The 12113-nt window shown below is 41.1% G+C and overlaps 1 protein-coding gene across 1 annotated transcript in view; it reads right to left on the bottom strand.

Annotated features, from left to right (window-relative positions):
- Positions 1–12107, bottom strand: part of MYL1 (myosin light chain 1) — a 19247-nt gene extending 7140 nt beyond the window's left edge. The window contains exons 1-2 of the mRNA XM_085299304.1: positions 11959–12107; positions 700–727 (exon numbers count right to left, since the gene is read on the bottom strand). Coding sequence (XP_085155430.1) covers positions 700–727; positions 11959–12090 — 160 coding nt within the window. The 5' untranslated portion in view covers positions 12091–12107. The remainder of the gene's footprint in view (positions 1–699; positions 728–11958) is intronic.
- Between the last annotated feature and the right edge of the window lie 6 nt (positions 12108–12113).

Raw genomic sequence — 12113 nt, 5'->3', positions numbered from 1 at the left:
GTTTAGTAGATTGGGGAAAAAAGAACACCCTGGAATTTGCTGTTGACTTGCTGAGAAGCAGGAAATACAGTATAGTGCTTTAGAATCACAGCATATCCAGACTGATAAATCACATGCAACAGTTTAAGTCATTTGATTGTTAACTATTTCCATGTTTCATAAACACATTTACAGTAAAACAGCCTCTCTTTTCTCCTTTCCACGCCTCCTGGCAAAAGTAACGAGCAGGTTTCTGGTGACATCTCTTAAACCATCTGTTCATGTAAAATTGCAATGCCACTACAGCTAGGTTAAATTTTATGCTTACTGCCTCTTTCTGTTGTCCTTCCTCTGCTTGTCTCCTTTTTGATTTTAAAGAACAAGACCCATTTTCATCATCCTTTAGAACAGTCATTACGTGAACACAGCTGGAAAATATTCAGCTGGTAGAGCTGGTAACACTGGCCTATTTCTTCTTCCTACTATTGCATGAACTTATCAGCTCAGGCAGCATATAAACACTCGGATAAGTTGCATGGAAATCTAAGGTCAGATTCCTGTTCAGTGCGAGTCAGCACAGCACCTTGGAAGTCAAAGAGTGTGGTGACTAGTACCAGCTAAAGTCCAAGGTCCTCCTTTTGTAAAAGTTAACCCCCCTAGCCTGTAGCTTCTACTCAAACCCATCTACGTGTGAAACACGTTGGCTGCCTTGTAACTTACCATCCTGTTGCTCCTTGGAGAACTCGATCTGTTGGAAGGAAATCAATCACAAAAAATAGCTTAGGAAAGGGGGGCTAGGGGAGAACCTGTTTTTAAAGCATCCAGTTCAATGCATGAGTCATTTCCAAAGCAGTAGAAATGTGGCCTCTCAGATGTGCAGAAGTAATTCGGACACCAACAGGGCTGTTAAGACTAGTGAATATTTAGCGTTCAGTGGACATTGTTTTTCCCCCATTAAAATTTAATTTTTTTTTCACTTACCATTAATTTGGTCAGGAGTGAAGGACTGCAGTTGGGGAGGAAAAAGAGAAAGAGAAAAAAACTAGTACTGCTGAAAATGCACTGAGAGAAAGCAAATAGCACAAAGTAGCTGAGCGCTCTGGCATCTCTGTCTTGCCTGATGCAATTAGGCCATGGCAACCTCAACTAGCAACCTGCCTTGTAAAAATGTATCACCAGGTCTGTTAAATATTCTGCTGAAATCTGCATCCCAGGGAAAGCCACGGTTGTGGTTTAAGCAACACAAATCTCAAGTCTCTTAACTAACAAAGTTGTTAATGTACAATCAGGTCATTTACTGCTTTAATACAGACCCCATTTGATTAAGATTCTTTGAAGTAATATTGCTTAGCAAGCAACTTTTTACATTAGCATAGAAAGTAAACCCATCCATTAAAGTCTGTGTTTCAAATTAGTTTTTCACAGTACATTGTTTCATAAACTACTAAATTATGATATTTTATTATACAAAAATATTGCTCTTTTCCCTTGCAACTTTAGCAGGTCATATCAGATTAAAAATGCTTAGTAGATAGCTCTAGCAAATTTTAACTGTTGAAGCTACAGGAACCATAGTTCTACCCCTGCCTTGTGCAGAACTTCAGGCAAACTGGACAGCCTAACACAGTTCATTAGGTTTGTTTGGCTTTCCTTCCTCAAACCAAACTGGCATCTTCTGGCCTTCTCTCCCCCTAGAACTAACTCAAGCAAGAAGCCATATTTACTCATGTAACACACATTGGCTCACTGCTAAACATTAGCTTCCCAATGGACCCACCATGATTGAGAGTTGGAAAAGTAGAGCAGCAGACAGGCAGGAGGGATTAGCTGAGGTCTCTGAGAGTGGTCCTGCTTTCCTGGCCTTTCTTCCACTTATTTATGTGGAGGAGCTGACGACATTGCCTGGATTAGGTGTCAGAAGGAAACCGCCACTCCCCTTGGCGAGTTCTTTAGCTTTCTTAGGGCAAAGTGACAGAAGGCTCCATGTCTTGATGGACATCTTACGACGACTATTTTTAGGAGGCTGGAGAGGGGCAGGGAATGGCAAGCCACAGTAAGTTTGAATCATGTCAGCAATTTCTGGGTCTGTACCATTGAGGGGGCTATTCCTTATCTAGATTTACCAAGACTTCCTTACAGAGAGGGCTCCTCTTTCTCTGGTAAGCTATAAAGTCAGTGAAGGAAGAGCACTGGGAACAAGAAGTCCTATATGTTTTCCCAGCTGGCTGGCTTTCCCTATGGCTTGTTGATTGCTTATTGTTAGGTGCAACTGGATGGCAAGCTCTGGGCTTGTTTCAAAGCCCACAAAATTGCTCTGATGCCTTGCACCTCTGCTGGGCTTTGCTCAGTCCCTTATCTGGATAACATATTGCTCAATGTGAGCTCAGTGATGCTGCTGCTTGTCTGCCCTGGGGCAATCTAGGTGTTGGCCCTGAGCAGAAGATTCATGTGCTGACACGGTGGTGTCCAACTATGGAGCTCCTCTACATTGGTCACATTTTCCATATTTTTATTATTTTTTTTTAAGAGAAAACTTATTTATGCCTTTTGGAACCAATAGCATTTCTAGACTTGCAACTGATGTGGGATTGTACCCTGCAGGGCACTGAGGAAATCTGTTAGCGGTAGCTTGCACTCTGTAAGACCCCTTCCTTATAGGACTGGCTATAAACAAGGCCCCAGAGCTTCCAGCTCACTGATGTGGTGAGGGGGGAGGAGTTACCTGGCAGAACTGAAGAGGTTTTCCTTATGTAGACATGAAGGAAAAGCAGTGATAGAGACAGAGACCGAGACCCTCAAAAAGCTTTGTAAAGTGGATGCATGCCTTTTAACAGTGGGGAAAGGGGAGAGGGCTTGTCTTTCAGGTTGCAGAGCAGAGACGTGGGCGTACAAGAAAGGAGTTCCCAGGTATGTCTCAGGAGGGAGAAGCTGCAGTTTCTTCAGTAGCTAAGGCCTAGTCCCACCTTGTAGCATCCTCCAAGCCTAGACCACATCTCCAAATTCTGTGAGATTTTGTAAAAAGATGTAAAAAATTTCCTTCAAACTTCTCCCTCTCCCTGTCATCTCAACTGGATCAAGAGGGTTATGCAGCCAGGCTAGAAATGATTAAGGGACAGATACAGTTTCTGTTGCAAATTCAAATCCAGGCTCTCTCTAATTTCTATCAATTTCCTTCATTGAACACTTTTCTTTCCTGATTCTCCAGTGATAAAATGTGATTAATAAGGGAGATTTTCTCTTGTAACACAGTTAGGTACTCTGAAGATAAGTATAACCTTTCTAAACATCTGACTATTCTCCGTATATTGAGGGCTCTAAAAGAAAGAATCAGAATCAGACTTTTTTTTTTTAATTGAACAATCAAAATGGGTCTAAATACTTAGTTAGGTTGGTGCTTTTAACCTGCTCCCTCCTCTTAAAAACTAGAGATACAACTACAGAGAAATTTCTAAGCAAGTCATTTTAACTGAAAAATATTTTGTCAGAACAGATTCTTTGTGCCTTGGAGGAATATCTGGAAAACATACGGAGCATGAAAAATGCTACACAGCCTTTGCTTTTGAGTGTTCTGTTATTTGTAATTTACTAGCACTTGAACAGGGACACATTCAGGAAAAAGTGCTGCCATGACCAAGTGGGTTGCATACAAAAGGGAGCTGGCCACTACAGGTTACCCAGGGAGCCTGCACTCTGCTTAATATTAGTTGTGGTTGAAACTCAAGCAGTAAGAAAGCTAGTAGAGAACTTGGCCGTCAGCCCCAATGTATTAATAGAGGAGTTTTCTAAAGGCTTTGGCAGAGCTGAAATTTTGCCTGGGTCCACGCAGTGTGTTGCCTTTTGTGGAATTTCCCTTTTGTTCTCAGCCTTTCACTCTCTACTGCTGGCAACTGCAAGATGTTCCCCTGAAAATACGATTTAAAAAAAAAAAGTTTTTTTTTTTTTCCTCCCCTTTACTCAAGGGAATGTTGGATTAACTCTCTAGAACATTTTTTTTTTTCTTTTCTTGCTTTCAGAGCAGCTTTATGGTTGGTTAAAAAAAAAGTCTATCCCAAAAGATTTCAGATGCCAACTAGGAAATGTTTGGAGGCAGATTTGTTCTGGATGTAGAAAACAGATTTTTAGATTAACCAGCTGGCTTGGATGTCCTGTCAAATACATAGAAGTTGAGAGAGGTCTTTGTCTAAGCTGACTGCTGACTGAACCCCTGACTATGGAGTCAGATTTTATGCTCAGCTCAGATTTTATGTAAGAAAATACTAGTGTACAACAGCAGTCCTTCATTTTGTTGCTGACTCTTGAATAAAAGTACACTGGACAGAATTTTACTGTGGAGAAATATTCTAGCATGGACACACTGCATACTTTTGCATTAAGAATCATCTTGGTCTAAGTCAATGTGGTCTGTTACAGGCTTAAAACGCTACCCTACTTGAGTAAGGGCACCTACAGACGGCCTCAGGATACAAAATATTTTGAGTGCCCTTTTCAAAAATTGAGGGTATAATTAGGGAGACATATTTTACAGTGGATCTGATCTTGACAATGTTCTCTGCATTGTCAGAAAACAATGAATCTGGGAACGTTAGAGAAGAATGAAAACTTAACACTTAAGGGAGTTGAGTGAAAAAAAGGATAATAGTAATAATAAAAGGTTGAAGGAACTGCATTACATAGAAAGACCAGAAAGAGCTGGATTTTTCTAATTTGACTCAATTCTGATTAATGGAATGATTATTATCCAGAAGGAAGTTTATACCAAAGAAAAGGTTTTAAAATGTTAAGGGGTTTTCCTGTATTGTTTCCAACCACCTTATATCTCACTTGTTGCTAGATGGAGGCATTTAACCAGATCCTGGCTGTATATGGGTGTATTGGGGGGGAATTGAATGCAACTTTTTATCAGCAGGTAAGTGTGGGACCTAGACCACACAAATGATCATTTCCAAACTGCTCTCTTAAGTTCCTGGGCAGTAGGACCCAGACCTTTGTGTCGTGCTGTGCATGCCTGTTGAGGTGACAGTCGCTCTGTGTAAATGTCTGGGAAAAGAGGCTACTAGAAGTTAAAGTTGTTCTACCTACTTGTTCCCCTTTGGATGAATTACAGAGAGGAGAATCATCTCTGTTAGGATGGGATTAGAGAACCAGCAGATATTTCAAAGTACTTTCTCCATAGAAGAGATTGAGAACGTACTGAATGTCTTGGAGAAAATCAGAGAGGAAAAAATTAGAGAATCCCCTGGGACTCTTATATGACTGATTTCTTATACAGGACAACTTTTTTTTTCCCCCCTTTGGTAGTGATCAGTTTGGATTGTGCCTGCAACAGTTCATATGATATCTGCTTGCCATTAATGCATAATCTTTGATTAATATAGCTGCACATATTTTCTGGTATGCATCATCAAGTACAGGATTACACAGCTCTCAAACACCTTTGAAAAGTGGGCTGTGGTTCTCCATCCCTCACCCTTGTTTGATAGCTCTTTTGATCAATGCATGGATCTTGGAGAGGCTACTTCTCTTTTACGGAAGAGTCAACAGCCTCTTGTATTTAGCCTGATTTCTTTTATGGAGCAAAGAAATATTAGGAGCAGATGAGCTCTCAGGAAACAGAGCTCTGTTTTTTGGAATGAAACTGCCTAGGAATACAATAGAAGAAAGAATAAGAACAGGCAGCACTAATATATGAGAAAGAATTGTGTGTGAGAGACCGTCAGGGTTGGAAGAGTAGTTCAAAACCTCTTTTAATTTAATGAACTTAACCATGGATGAGTTTGTGTGTCCCCCCCGCCCCAAACTGCTCTGTGTAACTTTACAGTTTGTTTATTTTAAAGTTTTGTAACTTTGCAATTACTCTACAGTTACACAAAATCTTTTGGATGAGCCTTACAGATTCGATTAATGAATGTGCCCTTCTAAAATGTTGGAGTGAAACATGCTCCAGCTGTGCTGCTGATCATACTGTTTTGCACAGATTTCATTAGCTTCATAGTGGGAAGTGGCATTCAGTTGGGCTCATTTGTAAAAGTGTCCCATTTTTAATTGCATTTGGTTGTGCATGAATGTGTATAATTGAGAGGATGTGTGGAAGAAATGTGAGGCTTTGGAACTCTGCTCCAATCTCAAAGGGATCCGTTGTTTTAACGTGCCTCCCAGTGGCCATGTTAGAGTATCAACATCATTTGAACTATTGCTGCTTGACATTTAAGTGCTATGCAGTAAAGCAGCCAGCTGAAAGTGCTTTTTGGCAATACATGTAAGATGTAAGAAAGCCTCAAGGAAGCAGGAGCAAATTTCCAGCTACGGTTGTCTCATATCTCCTTACAGGCAACTTCTTTCTTTACTCGTCACTGGCTAAATTGGTCACCTTCTTTATACCTTACGTAAGATATTTGAATTTGTCTTGTTGCTATCTCCTTGTGCTCTAAAAGATTTAAGAGTGTTTTAGAAATATTCCAGACTTGTTTTGATTTGTTGAGGGGAAGAAGGCTTCCCTCTCAACAGCTGCTAACACTATTCATTGAAGTGAGCTTTTGAAATACTACTCTTGGTGTCATTTGCTTTAGCTTACATTATTTCTACCAAAATTTGTCACTCCTCAAACCATCCAAAGGCTATAGGTATCTTCTTTTAAATGTTGCCAAAGCTGTGAATAACTAAGAATGGATCGTGGTACAAATCACTACTTTTCAAACAATTTTTAAGCTAGCAAACGTAAGAAAAATAGCTGTGTATATTTGGGCAGTTTCTGCTTCTGAGGAACTCCTTGCTTACTAGCGCACTATGGAAAAAAGGGGGCAAAGTTGTTCTGAAAACTTTTCTCTAAAAAAGGTATTTCTGGTGGAAAGTTTTTTTTTGTTGTTGTTGTTGTTGTTTTTTTGTTATTTTTCCTTCTGGTTTTCAATGCTGTCCCAAAGGGATGTCTCGGTGCATAGGTGAGTGTGATGTCCAGATTACCTGCACTGGGACGCCTTTGTGCTGCACCTTGGCTATCTGGTGACTTGGTACCTGCCTATAATTGCAACCTGGCCTTGGCAAAGGTGGTGTGGCTGGTGGGGCAAGGGATTTATGGAGGGTGAATTCTGAGTGCTGCAGTGTCTCAGCGGTCAAAGTTGGAGCAGGAAGCTGATCTGGATGGTGTCAAGTGTTTTTGCATTTCTTAAGGCTAAGTCATATTTGCATCTGCCCCCTTCAAGCTTGAGGACTAGTGACCTTGCCCTATGGGTATATATGTTCTAGGGAATCATTCTGGAGTCCTCACTGAAGTGGATCAGGCACAATATGAAGGCCTGGGGCAAATGCTTCAGCCAAAACCTTACTGGTTTCTAAGAAAGCCCTTAGCAGTATTGAATGAAGCTACTATTAACATTCCTCTTCTCATTCTGCCGCATTGAAAGTAGTTTGTCTGCAGCATGATCTCTCTTCCAGTGCTTCAGCTGACATTTGCAGTCCCACTTGCCCTCCAGCCCAGAAGCTTTCTGTCAGTGCATTTAGCAAGTTTACCTCTCTCTGGTTATATCTGATGCAATTTCTGTTCAGAGATGATCTACTTGAGTAGTGAACGCAATAAGAATTAAGGACATTTGGAGAAGCATTTTTTTTTTACTGTCTTAAAAGCTCTGTATTTAAGAATAAAATGATCACACGGGTTTGCTTTCATGCAGCAGGCTTCATCATGCATCACACAATTAAGCAAAGGCTTACTAAGTCTTTGCTGGTAGATAGTTCTGATTCTGTCTCTCTCCTCCCGTCCTCCCCTCCACCCCTCAAAAAAATAATGCAGGTAACTTATTATCTGCAATCTGGCATTGCATAACTGGGCTCCCATGCTGGGGTTTCAGTCTTGAAATTCTGGAATGGGAAGTGCTCTTTGCCAAATGAGCATCACTTACAGTACAGATAGCTGTGAGAGCCTGATTGCTTTGCATGACGAGAATCACACAGGTGTGTCTTTTGAGCAAAGGGCCTGGTATGACATCAGACTGGGGTGCTGTGCTCTTAGCAGAAGCCTGTGAGGCACCAAGCTCAGCATCTCCAGCACCCAGGTCCCAAACCATTGCAGTCAGTGGTACTAGATTGAATTTGGACCAATGACTGGATGTGTGTGCTGGGAACTGCCCTTAGACTTCTAATTAAAAAAAGAAAAAGTGTATTCTTCATATCAGTGATGAGAGTTGAGTTAAACAGACGGAAACATGGGCAGTATGAAGTTTATCCATTCCTCACTGCCTTAGTTGTTCCATCCCAGTTATTGCAGATATAGACCTGTGACGTGCTGGCCATCAGCTGGAAGTTTCTTCTCACTGCAGTGTGTGCATGAGAAGAAAGTTGACCAAAGGGATGAGCTGCCTTTTGGGAACTTTCCTGGGCTACATTTTAAGCACAAAAATTCCTGGGGACTCAAGAAACTGACTCAAATGATCTTTCCTCTCTCAATTGTGGTCCATTCCTGTAGTAGTCCATATGGTAACTCTCATGTGTCCAGTTTAAATTATTAACCTCTGTATCTAACATTCAAATCCAGGGCATACCAATAATAAGGAAAGCTGAAACTAAAAAATCAGCCTCAAAAGACCTATGCAAAGCAGTTTTGTTTTATGTTGATTTCTGAGTATGGGGGAGGGGGAAAGGGGGGGCTTTAAACTTCCCTGTCAAAAGAAAATCACCCTTTTTCTCCCAGTCCCTGCTGTTACACTGTAGCCAAAGGTGAGCTGAGAAGGGGCAGAGTGTAGAGTCTTGCCTCTAGCAGTATTCAGTTTCCCTGTTCATCAGTTTTGTAGTCCATAGGTGGTGCTCAAAAATAGCAAATCCCATACCAGCTTTTACTAGTACTAGGAAACAACCAAGTACTTGTTTTAAATGTCAGTCTAAGGTGAAGAAGGAACAGTCTCTGTCAGCAAGTGGGGCAAAAGGCCTGTCACCACTTCTGAAGGTTACTGGAGATTTTTGTGGTGTCTGCATTTAAACGTACCCAAACTGAGACCTTTTAAAAACAGGCTTGATTTTCAAAGTGTGCACCCCAAAAGGCTTTGAAAACCACGTTCCCTGAAGATGTGCCAAGCAGGGCATCTAAGAGTAAGGGTAACCTGAAAGGAAACCATGTACAAAAACCATTTTCTGAAGTTTTAGAGAATCTTGTAATCTCTGATGACAATTTAAAACAAAGTGCATGGCCAATATTGACTGACTTGGTTTAAATTAGCCCTTATTAGATGATTCTGTGCTTAAAAGCTCCGGTCATAATAGTTAGGAGCAGTGTAATGTCTTTTTATGAAAGCTGAGAAAGCCTTTTAATGTGTGTTCCTATTGTATAGCTCCCCAGAACATCATGAGCAACACAACCTGGCATTCCCAGTAACCCCTCATTAGTAGCAAACTTCAGCATGGCCACTAATTTGTCTGAGGAGCGAAGGGGAGACTGCTTGATGCCGTTCAATGTGCTGGAGACTTTGACTCCGTTCCTGATAGTTTGCACAAAGAGCACCATAGCAGGATCATTTACTGAGAGTTCAGGTGGAAAGCTTAGCTTGTTGAGGAGTTTCCACTTCCAGACTTTTATTGGAGATGATGCTTTGTCTTTTCCTGTGCTGATACTTCACTAGTTGCCTGGAAGGATTAGTTAATGCTAGAGAAGGAACTAGACTAGAATTCAGAAAATGTGAATTTGATTCTTGATTCTGTCGCATACATCTCCCAGGCAGGTCAGTTATWAAAAGGCTTTGTTTCCCTTCATTGCCCGAGCTCTCAAAGGGTGAAATTTGGTAACCCAGGACTGGTTGGGACTTTGGGAGGTCATCCAATCCATACCCTCTGCTCTGAGGCAGGATCAACCATGCTACAATCATTCCTGATCTCTTCTCAGAGCTCCATGCGCAAGACACCACAATGCACTTGGGCGAGTTGTGACCACTGTTGGGTGAGAGGGGAAGGTCAGGGGATGGAGGGGAAGGTCAGGGGATGGAGGGGATATTTGCCATCCTTGCATGCAGCATAGGTTTTTGCATCATGTTATGGTCACAGCTGTACGGTTGTGTTGTGCAGCTGGGTACCCACCGCATTACTGTGTGGTTCTGTATTCTTTTTCGTGCTGCTCTTATCTTTGCTCCTTTGCAAGTAGAAATAGTGATGCTTACGTGCTGTCATTAGTGCTAGGAGAATAGTTTGTTTTTACCAGTCCAGGTTTTCCCCTCTCTTTAAAGAGAGAATATCATGTCTGATAGCTTTCGAGAGAAAGAATGGATTTAAAGAGAGAATATCATGTCTGATAGCTTTCGAGAGAAAGAATGGATTTAAGCAGACTATCTTCTTTATCAGTCTAAATATGACAAAACCCAGCAGATGTCTCCTGCTGTAACTGAGAACTGTCTGGGTAAAGGAGTGGGTCATACTGAATTGCAGAGATGCCTCTGACTACAGCCTGCCATTTTTTAACTGGTGATATACTATTAAGTCTATTTATGTAAAGATAGATTAGTTAGGATCACTGGAGCTGAAAATTCTATTTTCTCCTAATGAACTGGACAGAGAGCGCCATCAAATCACGTTAAATTATTTAGTAGGAAATCTAGCTCGTGTCCCTCTATCTCTGAAGATGAACGAAATGTGAGGTCTAATCTAACTTTCAGACGGTATTCTCAAAAACAGTGGACTGTCTGTATAGCCTTCATTATGATTGTTTTAAATTTTTCAAAATGTATTTCTTCTGGTTTTATTTTGCCAGTGAGTTCAGATTCAGTCTTATTGGAAACACTAAACATCCTGGTTCACCAAAATACTGACTTACTGGAACAGACTGGGAAAACTAAAGAAAACTTCAAGAAATTTGACTAAACAGGTCATAATCCCGGGGCTTTATGAATAACAGTGTATTTATTAAGGTAACTTTACCAGAATTCATCCAGAGATTAAAATGAGTAGGTCCCATTAGGAGTSTTTGTATTCCCTCTTTTCTCTGTAAGAGGCATGATTCCTTATGTAGAATTTTGAAACTGGTACTGGGACCAATCAGTTTGTCAGGTAGGTGGAGAATAACTATTTATAGTCATAGCCAGAGGAACAGGTCTGTCTCTTCATCTCTTTATCTACTTCACCTCCCTCTGCTCTTTCCTAAATAAAGAATTTGCTAGCATGGAGGAGTTCTTTTCCAAGTGTCAAGGCAACAATTAATGATGCTGATTGTCATGCAGAGTCTAAAGACGGTATTAGTTCAAATGAAAGTGCTGGCAGAGAAAAGCCTCCAACAGACTTTTACTCTTCTGCAGCAGCTTGCAAGTTATGAGCAAATATATAAGGGGGGAGGAAATCACCTGAAACAGTTCCATACATGGATTTCCAGCTCATGGTCTGAATCCATGTTTGTTGTATGATGAAAATGGAGGGGAGAGGAAAAAAGAAGATGAAACTGCCAAATCTCTTCTTTTTATTCCTCTGGGGTATTTAGAGGTTTCTGCTTCTAAAGACAAGCTGTACTGATTTTGAAGCACATAACCAAGAGGTCATCAAATGTTTGCAAAAATTTGGGAAGGAATTTGAGAGAAAACTGCAAAACAATGTCTGATTTTAATACAGCACTATAGGAAAACATTGCATTTCAAGTTTCAGTAACCCTTTCTAGTTCTCATGCATCTGCTTTAGTTTTTTTGACAGAACTTTTAAGTTCAGCTTTACCAAGTGGGTTAGACTGATCTGATTTGATCAGAAGTTCTGAGGGCCACCCTCCAAAATACTTTGGAAATCACCAGGCTTTACTCTTGTGTTAAATCATGCGCCATGCCTTACACACCTCCAGCTACTTAGACAATCAAAAGCTCAGCCAGATCAAGAAATCCATTGATTGAGGTTACTCATTCATTTCACTGCAGTCCCCAAACTGGCACCAAACACACATAATGTTTCACCGCAGGTTTCAGCAGGGACTCTGCTAGCTTCCCCATTTGAGAGCACTTTGGGTCAGCGATCAGCACACGTTCATCCATTTACCTTGATGCTCTTGAGATCAATTGTTGGTTCTTTTGGTTTAGCTGGCGCAGGTGCTGGCGCGGGTGCGGGTGCTGGCGCGGGTGCTGGTGCTGCGGCTGCTGCAGGTTTCTTTACATCCTTCTTTGGTGCCATTTTGTTTTTTTTTTTTTTTTTTT

Source organism: Rhea americana, unplaced genomic scaffold (assembly GCF_003343005.1).
Source record: "Rhea americana isolate MKP2758 unplaced genomic scaffold, rheAme1 scaffold_15, whole genome shotgun sequence".
Classification (NCBI taxonomy): Eukaryota; Metazoa; Chordata; class Aves; order Rheiformes; family Rheidae; genus Rhea; species Rhea americana.
The sequence above is the reverse complement of the archived record's forward strand: the minus strand, read 5'-3'. Positions and strand labels throughout refer to the sequence as shown.